The 12253-nt window shown below is 48.6% G+C and overlaps 1 protein-coding gene across 1 annotated transcript; it reads left to right on the top strand.

The window, feature by feature from the left end:
• The first annotated feature begins 1613 nt into the window (after positions 1-1613).
• MCIDAS (multiciliate differentiation and DNA synthesis associated cell cycle protein) lies at positions 1614-7726 on the top strand. Its single transcript, XM_036849427.1, has 7 exons — positions 1614-1730; positions 1818-1914; positions 2095-2186; positions 5442-5514; positions 6080-6291; positions 6918-7028; positions 7286-7726. The coding sequence occupies exons 1-7, from the start codon at positions 1614-1616 to the stop codon at positions 7724-7726; spliced, it is 1143 nt and encodes a 380-aa protein (XP_036705322.1).
• The last annotated feature ends 4527 nt before the right edge of the window (positions 7727-12253 follow it).

Here is a 12253-nt window from a genome sequence, read left to right as displayed (position 1 = left end):
TCTCCCCAAAACTCAGCTAAGAGCTTCCCCACTCCTTTTACAGACTGGGAAGTCATTAAGGATAGGGATGGGGAATGGACTGACTAGTGGCTAGGCTACTCAGGAACCAGAGGAAGTAAGAGACAAAGCCGGCAAGAGGCTGTGGGAGGCTGGAGGTGCAGCTGAAAAGGCGCCTCAAAACAGCAACATTAATTTATCCACACCAAGCACCAGTCGTATTACATAAACAATCTCATCTTCACAGCAACTCCTCTGAAGTTAGTGCTATGTTTTTCCAAAAGAACTGGGGTTCAGGTACCTGGTGGAGCCTGGGTTCTGACCCTAAAGCCAGAGCTTCTTCCTCACCATCAGCGACACCACACCAACTCTAGCTGGCTGACCTCACTGGGTTCCTGCATCTATAGATGGCTCAGAGAGTCTCTAAGTCTATTCTAACTATATCATTGGATTGCTTTCCATCACTGTTAGGGGGATCTTGTTTATTAATCCAGATAATAGGTGCAAATAAAAGAGGATCTTTCACTACTCCTATGAGGTGTAAGGCACCAATTTAAGGTGCCCAATAGGGGGTCACAAAGATTTCAATTTCAGATGATTTTTCAAACTGTATGGATATGAGAGTGGTCCTGAAAGAGACCCCTCACCCAAGGATCTAGAGATGCCCCTTCCTGGGCGAGGCTTCCGGCTTGGGAAGAGGAGCCAAGACTCCGGCTGAGCAAGCAAGGCCGGTTGTGCAGAGAGTGACCAAATGCCTCGAGCGGTAGCCGAGGCTTCAGGGGAAGAGACCAGGTTTTAGGGGATTTGGGGCTGTCCACTGTGGACATGTGTGACCCACTTTTTTAAAGGCTGTGCTCAGCTGCTGCTGCCTGAGAAAGTGCCGGGTAGGGGTACGGAGCGGGGCTCTAGGCATCAGACCAAGTGGATGTCAAAACCAGGAGGGCTCCCTAGCCTTGGGGGAGGGGACTTCCGTAATCTGGGGCTGTTCTGGGGAGTCCCTGCTGGACTTCTACAATACATCCCCAGCAAATCCTACATGGCGGGGCAAACGCCGGGGTCTGACTTTGGCAGTTGACACTCCAAGTTTGTTTCGTGCCTTGTGGCTGGCGTGGGAAGAAAATGAAATAAGAATCGTTAACTTTTCCACATTCCCGCTGTCCGTACGCGGAAAGGCGGTACCCAGCGCTAGGGACCAGTAGGGGTTGTCCTCCCCTCCTCTCCTTTCCTATGGCGTGGCCGGGAGGCTGCGGCGCCAACGCGAGCCAAAAGAGCGCTCGCGGGCCCGGGCCCCGCGCTCGCGGCTCCCGGGGGAAGCCGCGTTGCCAGGTTGGGTTTTAACGCCTCCGCCCGCGCACAGATTGTCCCGGGCTGAAGGCGCCACCACTGGCGCTCAGGCGCGAGCCGCCCCGCCCGCGCGGCGGTCCTCCTACTCCACCCCGCCTTCCCTCCGCACCTTCACAGTCGCCCCTTAGCCCCACCCCGGCCACGCGCCTCCCCGACTTCTGGCCGGCTTCAGAGCCTCGGGAGCGCTGGGTGTGGGGTCGCCATCCCGGCCCGGCCGCCGCCTCCGAGCAGTCGACGCGGGGCTCCAGGCCTGAAGCGGGCGGGGAGGCAGGATGCAGGCGTGCGGGGGCACCGCGGCAGGTCGCCGGGCCTTCGACAGCATTTGCCCCAATAGGATGCTGGATCCGCGAGGCCGGCCGTTCGGCAAGCCCGGGAAGCTGGAGAGGAAGGTGGGGCCGCGGGACGGAGCCGGGCAGGGTCCTCACGCTCCCGGCAGTGAGGGCTGACCCGCGCTCACCGTTTCTGTGCCCGGCTAGTTCGCCCCTGGGCGGAAGCTCTTTCTCGGTAGCAGCGGCAGCAGCCCGGTGTCGGTGTACGAGGATCCCCCAGACGCCGATCCCGCTGCGCTACCAGGTGATACCGGTGGTCCTTGCGCGACCCCTCGGGTTCCCCGCGCCAGGTGGGTGGGGCGCGCGGGGCTCAGAATAGCTTTTCTCCCTGGGGTTTCGGAGTCCTGGCAGCGATGCCAGCGGCGAGCCCTTGCGGGGAGGCTTAGGGTCCGCCCGGCGCGTGTCTCCGGTTCTCCCCGCGCAGCCCTCACCACCATAGACCTGCAGGACCTCGCTGACTGCTCCTCGTTACTCGGGTCCGACGCGCCGCCTAGCGGTAATTCGGCCGCCTCACAGGTACCTCTCCTGGCGGAAACTCGCGGCCTCTCGAAGCCCAAACTTCGATTCGGGAGTCAGTTCTCAAGTTGCCTCAAAGAATCCTTTTGGGTGGGGAGCGCAGACACATCTGGCTAGCGGGGGGAGATGTCCTGCAGAAATCCAAGCCTCGAGGATTAGAACTTCCTCCTCCCTCCTAGTATGTTAACGGTGGCCGCATTCTCAGAACTGTTTTGACCAACTCTGGACAGGGAAGCTCATCTGGAGGGCTCCCCTGCCAGACGGGTCTCCCATTCCCCTCCCCATCTATTCCTTGGAGCTGCGATAAAGCAACGTGCAGGTTGCGCACTGAGGGACCAGGTGGGTAGATGGGAGCAACGTTGCTCTCTGGGCACCTATCTGTTCTCCCAACATGCCTTTCCAGGCCATTCATTAACCATTTTCATTCCCTGGATGTCTAAGGAGTGTGGAGATCGGAGAATAACTTCTCGATCAAGACTGGAAAAAACGAAGAGAATTTACATTTGGAGGAAGTGGGAAGAGTGACAGATGACTCGAAGAAATCTGACTGAAAACGTTGCTCTCTACAGAGATGGCCCTTCAGCAGTTGGGTACTTTATAAAAGTCCTTTTCGCCCCCTGCAAAGGCTGCTGTCACTTACTCCCATGGGGCAAAGAGGCATTTCCCCCCAAAAACCTATCTTCTTGCTTGCATCCCACTTCTACCACTTGCCAGGGCTGAGACTCCCCAGCCAGATGATGGCGCCTCCCAGCACTGGTGTCTGGGAGGCCAGAAGCCTGCCTCATCGATGGATATGAATGCATCCATCGATGCATATGAATGGATATGAATAGCTAGATGCAACCTCCAGGAAGGGTGTCAGTTCCAGGTTCCTGGCAGCACGTGCTGGGGATATGAGGTTTCAAGGGGAACAGACCAAGTACAGAACTCTCCAGAGGAAATGACCACCTCCTACAACTGGGGTTGGTGTGGTGGAGCAAAGCTTCCCAGGGCCTCTCTAAGTGCCTCTTAGAATTGGGATAGAGCCTAAGGAGACTCAGGGTAGGTGGCAACTGAGAGCAGAGATTGTAAAGGCAACAGGTAAGAGTGGGAATTGCCCTGCAAAGGCCATTCTCCTGTTCTTTTAGGGTCTGGATGCTCAAATGAAAAAAGACAATACATAAGCATCTTTCAACGGACCCAGAGGGCTACATCACGCCCTTACTCCAACATGTTTATTTTGCAAGAAAAAAGCCAAACCAAACCAAACCAAACAACAACAACAACAAAACCAAGCAGGCTCTTGCTGAATTTTTGCTTATGTATACAGAACTTAAATTTGACATCATGCTCTGCGTTAAGTTTTTTGGTTTTGTTTTGTTTTTGTTTTTTGGCTGCTGTTTGTGTTGGAGAAATGCCAGGTTTTTACCTAATTGGGAAGATAGGATTCAAAGTTTCAAGGACAGAGCTCATGCCCGATGGCCCAAGCAAGAGGTCCAGGATTTTTCCCGCGGGAAGGCAGAACTGGTACAGAAGGAGATATATCCCTAGGGTAAGATTCTGTGGGGGGACCCCCTGGCCAGTGCACACTCTGGTTACATTTCTCCTTCCTGTTGGGGAAAGTGGACAGAGAGAGGAAGTGCTCTACAAGTGTTGGAGGTCCAGAATAGGCTAAGACCTGGGATAGCACAGGAGGAAGCATTTCCTGGGTGCCTGTCCCTGAGTTGGCCTCTAGTCTCCTCATGGTAAGGGCTTTTCTCTACTGAGAGGGAGACCTTTTAGCCCTTGGGAAATGTCTCATTTCTGACTCCTTCAACCAGGGAAGAACTTGTGCTTCAGGATTTGTCTGGGGCCCTCAGTCTTTCCTTTCTAAGCTCCCTTCCCCTTACAGACTCATTTCTCAACTGGTGCTAGAGGTCTCCCTGGTTGAAGCTCTCCTCCCTGAAGGAAACTGATACCTGTACATTCTTTGAAGTTAGAGTCAGAATAAGTTCCTCTTCTCAGAAGTATTTGAATAGTAAAGAAGGGTGTTTGGGAGAAGAATATGATTAACCCAAAGGAATAAAAAAATTGATAATAGTGGAATCAGTAGAATAGATATTTCTGATGGGCATACTGGATGCACCCATCACACCGTGCTCCTTGAGAGGCTTCTTTCCCCTTCCCAGAACTGTCTTCATTGGAAACCAGGCTTTCCTAAAAGAGAAATAAAAGCTAGAGGCAATGAGGTATAGAGGAAAGAGGACTGAAATAGGCACCAGCATTCTGGGGCAGAAGCTCCAGTTTCACTATTTCAGAGCTGGGTGGCTTTCGACAACGCGATTTCTCTGCGCTTCAGCTTCTCCATCATGGGAGGAGTCACTTCCTGGGCCCTGCCTGCTTCCTACATTGGTGTGAGAATTAACAGAGAGACTCGATGTAAAAGTTTGTGTCAACTCTGTCCACGAATTAAGGGAATAAGAAGTTTCCTGGTCACCAGCCTTTTACAGTCTCCTTCCGTCTCACGCACCCAGGCACATTGCAGGAACCGAGGAGTGTGTCCAGTCCAAGACGCTGGTGATGCATCACGCCGTACGGGAAAAGTCAACTCCAACTTTTTGAGAAACAGAAGAGCAAGAGGGTCCACGCCTGCTGCGTGCTGAACAGAAGCACTTTCCATAGCATCCCTGGCCCCTCATATCTTCGCCTACCTTTTCTCTTTCTGTGTGGGGAGAGGTGGTTTAGTTGTGACTGAGCCTTGGCGGGATATGTGGACTCGAGTTACTGCTTTGGATGCCCCTGCACGCTGGCGGGTCTTGGGAGGAAGGACGGTGTGTCCGTACGCCAGGCTCTCAGCTCTTAGAGCTGTGGCTCCTTGGCCTGTGGGAGGTAAGTCGGGGCTGAAGGTCTGCGGGCGCACTAGCAACGCGCCTGGTTGGCTGGTGACCGGCCAATGAGGCGGCGCCGGACTGTGCAGGCTGCCAGAGGCCGGGCGCGGGGCGGCTGTGCTGCGCGCAGCAGGACCGACGCGCGACGCAGCAGCGCGCAGTTTCAGCGCCCGGCAGGACCCTCGCGACCGGGTCCCCGCTTCGTGCGTCCCTCTCCCCACCATGGCAGTGCAGGCCTGCTGGATTCCGTGTCTCGGGCAGGGCTTTGATTTTCAGGTACAAGTTTCCGCTGCGAACGCGAGTGCATGCAGACCTGCCATCGAGCCCGGGAGGTTAACTGTCGGTCTAGGAAGTGTTCCAGACCCGCCAGACTCAACATTAACTAGTTTGTACCTCTGGTTTGTTTCAGAACCACTCCCTGCAAACGGCAGCGGACTTCGATCTGCAGGATTTCAGAGACACCGTGGATGATCTCATTGCAGGCAAGTGCAATCTCTTTGCAGTTAAATAACGGCGGGGGTGTCCTCTACCCCTCAAATCTGACTAGTTCGGATTTCGTGGTCCTGAAAGTGGTAAACCCTGTACCTGTCAACGACTCGCCAGCAACTCATCAAAGGGTCTGGCTCATCCATATTTAACCCCCCCCCCCTTTTCCTAATGGAGAAGATGAGTCGCTGGATCTATAGCGCTTTCTCAGTTTGCCCATGTGAGTTCTGGGAGAGAGAACCCTACGCTGTGATGTGGGCTGGAAGACGCTGAGTGACAGGAGTGTGCAGGGTAGGGCATTTGTGTGACTTCAGGCAAGTTTGACCTGGCCACCGTGGAAATTCAGTTCAGATCATCTCAACAGGCATTTATTGAGCGCCTGCTGTGTATGTACAGGATATCAGGAAGAGCCTGGGGATCATAGGGATTGCAGAGTGAGGGGTGCTTTATTGATAAAGAAAAATCACGTAAACCCTACAGCCGCGTGATATTTTGTCCCTGCAGTTAGCTGGGCACGAGTCTGAGGCTGCAAACCCAGCTCCCTCTCTTCCTCTTCATCAGACTCATCCTCTTTGATGTCGCCTCCCCTGGCGGGCGGAGACTTCCCCTTCTCTCCTTGCGACGTACTGCCGTTTGGTCCCTGTCTCTCCCCACAAGCCTTGCAGTCACCGCCGCTGCGCCCTCCCGACGTGCCCCCGCCAGAGCAGTACTGGAAGGAGGTGGCCGACCAGAACCAGAGGGCGTTGGGGGACGCACTCGTGGAGAATAACCAAGTAGGGACACTGGGCTGGCGTCCAGGAGTCCTTGGGGCGGGGGCAGGGCATGGGGCCCCGGGAGGAAGCGGAGTTGCAGGAGCGGGAATGAGCCCCCTTGGACGTTAGAACCAGTGGACGAGTTTACGTAGCTGCTGTTGCTCCACTGGTTCTACCTCAGTTTACAACGTCACGAAGTGGGAGTAATCTTACCCACCAGATTTTTAATAGGGCCACCAGTATTTACTGAAGGCTTTCTATATGCCTGGTATTGTGCTTACCAATTTACTTTCCTCATTAATTACTCACAGCCATTGAGCTAGATACTTTTACCAGCCCCATTTTACAGATAAGGAAACTGACTTATAGGAAGGTTGAACTTCTGTATCTGCCTGTTGCCCAAGTCAGCACTCCTCACCGCTACAGTGAGGATTAACTGAGAAACATTTTGTCTAAGTGCTCTGTAAAAATAAATAAATAAATAAATAAATAAATAAATAAATAAAATTATCATTCTCACCAGTGTAAACGTCCTTGGGGCCCCAGTTTCTAATTAGACGTTAGGATCTGGGTTCAATTTATGAAGAGTGTACAGGCGAGACCGAGCACGGTAGCCTATCCCTGAATGTTTGCGTCTCCTCCTGCAGCTGCACGTGACGTTGACCCAGAAACAGGAGGAGATCGCCTCACTGAAGGAGCGGAACGTGCAACTGAAGGAACTCGCCAGTCGGACACGGCACCTGGCCTCGGTGCTGGATGTAAGTGGGGCGCGCGCGTGTAGAACACTGCAGGAAGTCGGAAATGTTCTGTGCACCTCCCACCCAGCTCCCGGTGTTGGGAGCCGGCGGAGGTCGGGGAACGGAGAGGACCGCTGGGAGCTCGCTGAGTCACTTGCAGGTGTTGCCTAAGTCGGCCGAGTCGCTCAGTTCGAAGTGCGCCCAGGTCTCCTTTGAGCGCCCAGCACGAGGCGAGTCCGGATGGCCCCAGGGCGGCGCTCCTCCCCATCTTTTTGTAGAAGCTGATGATCACACAGTCCCGGGATTGCGGGGCGGCAGCCGAGCCCATCCTGCTCAAGGCGACTTCCAAAAGGAGCCTGGAGGAGTTGTTCAGCGCTGCGGGGCAGGATTGCGCGGAAGTGGACGCCATCCTGAGGGAGATTTCTGAGCGCTGCGATGAAGCGCTGCAGAGCCGCGATCCCAAGCGGCTTCGGCTGCAGCCCGAGCCCCCGAGCACGGACGGCAGGCCCGGGAACCTGCACGGCGCCTTCCGGGGGCTGCGCACAGACTGCAGCCGGAGCGTGCTGAACCTGAGCCACAGTGAGCTGGCGGAGGGCGGCTCCTTCAGCACCTCCATCCGCAGCCACAGCACCATCCGTACCCTCGCTTTCCCCCAGGGCAATGCCTTCACCATCCGGACAGCCAACGGGGGTTACAAATTCCGCTGGGTCCCCAGTTGAGCTGGGATGTGGTCCTCCGAAACACTGCCTTCTATCCAAACTGAAGCCCCTGCAGGCTAAACGGGAGTAGCTGAAACCTAGTTTCTGAGAAGAACTCCAATTGCAGGGCCGACGCCAGCCTGAAACTTTTTTTTCAGGAACAAAAACGTTTTGATACTGATGCACTGTAAAATTCTGGTACAAAATACTGTGTAGTCCCTCCCCCTTTCACAGCGAAACCGTGTGTGTATGTGCGTGTGTGTGCTTGCATATGTATGTGTATACATACACTTATATATCACAGTCAAATTTTAAAGTATTTATTTTTAGCAGCTTTGAATTACGTACTTTTTAGAGCTGGAAGGGACCTAAAAACCACTTAGGTATTTTATAATTATAATAATGCCCTACTTTCATACGAAGCAAAAGGAGGCTCTAAGATGTTAAGCAATTTTCTACAAAGAGAAGCATCATGGGAACCTTCCAAGTGCTCTCGCTAGTCTTTTAAAGATTGTAGGTCCAGAGGCCATGTCTCTGGGTGAACGTTTCAATACATCACTCACTTCCCCTGATCACTTAATTTTGTTACTATTGGAATCTTTCATTTTAGCTACCAGAATAAAAAATTAGGAGAGGTTAGGGTTAGGAATTCCTAAACCCTTGTCTTAGGGCAGGCAATAAAACAGAGGAAAGTGAAGATTCTCAGAGTCGATGGGTTATTGACAAAACAGGTGCTAAACACGTTTGTTTGTAATGATTATTTACATAATTTTGTAAGATTTATGATAAATGTTTATATTAATTATGTATAGTTTTATTTGTCTAGACAGAATAACCACAGAAAAAGCAAACTTAGTAAGAAACACACATTGTTTTAAGAAAATGGTACATCCCACATGAAAAAGAATGTGCATATTTTAGGGTGTTCATATTTTGGGGGGGCAGAAACCAAGTGTGGAAACCTTGGTAAAAGTAAAACTATCTATTTGAATTCCATGGATAAAACTGGGGTACACATTCATGTTTTATATTTCTTGGCTTCACCTTCTAAGAAAAACTTAGGTGTTATATGGTGCCTTCGCTTTGCCTTTTCTTTATCCCCTTTTGCGTAGGCTTCCTTTTTCTACTCTGTTGTGAAGTTTTGTTAATAGAGTATGTCAAGTCGTGATTTGTCCTAAGCTCCACAGTTCTCAACAAGAGGGCTGCTTCTTGCGTTTGGGGGCTCAGCATGGGCAAGTGTCCAACCCTGTTACACCGCATTGCTGGTTCTGCCATCCGAATGCCATCTGAATGGAGAGATCAGGTAACAGGTGAGCTGGGCAGGCTGGCGGAACCTGCTTCTCCAGTTTGTCCTGTGTAACTGTTATCTGTATTTAAATGGCCATTTTGAAAACAAACAAGAAAGTGATAAAATAGAGCACATTTCCTCATACTTTGTCTAACAAATGGACTCTTAAAAAATACACTGGATGGTTCAGAATTCTTTTTTTTTTTTTTTACATTTATTTATTTTTATTTTTGGCTGTGTTGTGTCTTCATTGCTGCGCGCAGGCCCTCTCTAGTTGTGGCGAGTGGGTGCTACTCTTAGTTGCGGTGCGTGGGTTTCTCATTGCGGTGGCTTCTCTTCTCGCGGAGCACGGGCTCTAGGCACGTGGGCCTCAGCAGTTGTGGCTCACGGGCTCCAGAGCACAGGCTCAGTAGTCATGGTGCACGGGCTTAGCCGCTTCACGGCATGTGGGATCCTTCCGGACCAGGGCTCGAACCCGCATCCCCTGCATTGGCAGGCGGATTCCCAACCACTTTGCCACCAAGGAAGCCCCCAGAATTCTTTTCATCAGCATAAATATAAAGTTACTACAGTTCAGCATCAGAAGAAACAGAAAACAAAAACAAAACCCCTTGTTTCAAGAAACAATCAGCTTGTTAAAAGTTCTTTTCCTCTCCACTCCTCAGTTAGTATCTTCATAATGCATTAGCTTCAATGACAGAAAACTTAAAAAATTATCTATATGTATTTTTCTATTTGTCTTATGCCTGGAATTTAAAAAATTACAAGAGCTATCAAGACTTCTGTGCGTGGTAGTAGGTGGTTTTATGGCCTTCCCCATGCTGAATGAACCCACAAACCAGAGCTTCTTTGACCTGGTGTTTTCCTCACTTCTTTGGGAAGCTAACCATCCAATGACTGAGTGCTTATACTAGCAATGAAGGGAGCTGTGCCCACTGATTTATGTCCTTACATTCCTTACATGGTGCGAATTCTTTGAACTGCTTGTTGCTGATTTAGTAGGAAACCTCAGTGAGAGCAACTTTAAACCAAATCTTAGCCATTTTCTCCATGATTCTTTGAGCCTATATTCAGCTATGTAATCTAGCCTAGCTCAAGAAGACATGTTAGCCTGAAATTATCCCAATAATTCCTTCATTTCAAATAGGACCAGGCACTGTTCAAGGTGTTCGGGAGATAGTCATGAACAAAACCAATTCCTTGCTGTCATGAAGCGTGCATTCTAGTGGGGGAGACAGATACTGAACAAATAGTATATAATGTCTGATAATTAACATGTTATATAGAAAATAAAGCAGGGTCTAGGGATAGGATGTGACAGGAATTATTATTTTAGATAACATGGTTGGAGTGTTTCTAAACAGTTTCTATAGCAGCAAAATCAGTTTTAAAAAAGAGGCACACACACTTTAACTGAATTATTTAAGGAAATGACCTCATAATTGCAACACTTAGATGTTGTTCTAAAGTAGTGGTTCTTAAATTGTAGCGTGTATCAGAATCATCTATAGGGCTTATTAAAACCCAGCTTGCTGGGCCCCATCACCAGAGTTTCTGATTCAGTGAGTCTGGGTAAAGCCTGAGAATATGAATTTCTAACAAGCTGCCAGGTGATGTTGATGCCTGGGTCTAGGGCCACCTTTGAGACCACTGTTGTAAAGAAACTTTTTAAAGATCACTTTAAAAAGGTTAAAACAAACAAAAACCAATTTACCTGATGTTATGCAAATAATTCTTGTGATTTAGGATTAAGTTTTTAATGATAGAAACCATACTACATTCAAACAAGGGCTATATTTCAAAAAGTTGGAAGCGACAATAATGTGCTTTGAAAAATGATGTTAGATGACCCAGAAGGTAGCTTCAATGATGAAATGAATACCTTCAATGAAGGACTTGTTGTTGAAGATAAGTGTGAAGAGTCTGAATAAAATTACTTATGAAATGTGTTAAAGAAGCTCAATTCAATTGACCCCTAATGTGGGCAGAGAGATCAGGACCTAGTCCTAATTCTTCTAATTAACTCAAAGGTCACTTAGAAGAATAATACGTAACAGTTGAAGAATTATGGTATCATTAATTTATAATATTAGCTAATGATATTTTTGTGTCTATGTTTAACCTAAAGGAGAACTAGGCAGGATAATGATATTTAAAGAATTTAAAATTATTTGGAGCAATGATATGACCAATAAGGGATTAATATCCAACATATATAAACAGCTCATACAACTCAACATCAAAAAAACAAACAACCCAATTAAAAAATGGGCAGAAGAATTGAATATACATTTTTCCAAAGAGGAAATGTAGATGGCCAACAGGCACATGAAAAGATTCTCAACATCGCTAATCAACAGAGAAATGCAAATCAGAACCACAATGAGATATCACCTCACACCTCTAGAATGGCTATCATCAAAAAGAACAAAAATAACAAATTTGGCGAGGATGTGGAGAAAAGAGAATCCCTGTGCACTGTTGGTGGGAATGTAAATTGGTTCAGCCACTGTGGAAAACAGTATGGAGGTTTCTCAAAACCTCCAATAGAACTACCATATGACCCAGCAATTCCGCTCCTGAGTATATACTTAAAAACCCCCAAAACACTAACTCAAAAAGATACATGCACCCCAATTTTCATAGCAGCATTATCTACAATTGCCAAGACATGGAAACAATCTAAAGGTCCATCAACAGATGAATGGATAAAGAAGATATGGGGGTATATATACAATGGAATATTATTCAGCCATTAAAAACAATGAAATTTTGCCATTTGCAACAACATGGATGGACTTGGAGGGCATTATGCTAAGTGAAGTAAGTCAGACAGAGAAAGACAAACACTGTATGATATCACTTATATGTGGAATCTAAAAAATACAACAAACTAGTGAATACAACAAAAAAGAATCAGACTCATAGGTATAGAGAACAAACTAGTAGTTACCAGTGGGGAGGGAGAAAGGGGGAATATAGGGGTGGGGGAGTGGGAGGTACAAACTATTGGGTGTAAGATAGGCTCAAGGATGTATTGTACAGCACAGGGAGTAAAGCCAATATTCTGTAATAACTAAGTGGAAAGTAATTTTTAAAAATTATATAAAAATAAAAGAATTTTTAAAAAGACACTAAATTTTGATAATAAAGATTCAAATTCATAAAAATAGTTCATGCACAAGCCAAAATGTTCACTTAACAAAAGAAAATCATTATATCAATAGTTTGCAGTTTACAATGGTTTTCTCTATTTTTTT

This window comes from Balaenoptera musculus, chromosome 3 (genome assembly GCF_009873245.2).
Source record: "Balaenoptera musculus isolate JJ_BM4_2016_0621 chromosome 3, mBalMus1.pri.v3, whole genome shotgun sequence".
Taxonomy (NCBI): domain Eukaryota; kingdom Metazoa; phylum Chordata; class Mammalia; order Artiodactyla; family Balaenopteridae; genus Balaenoptera; species Balaenoptera musculus.
This window is presented reverse-complemented; position numbering and strand designations above follow the sequence as displayed.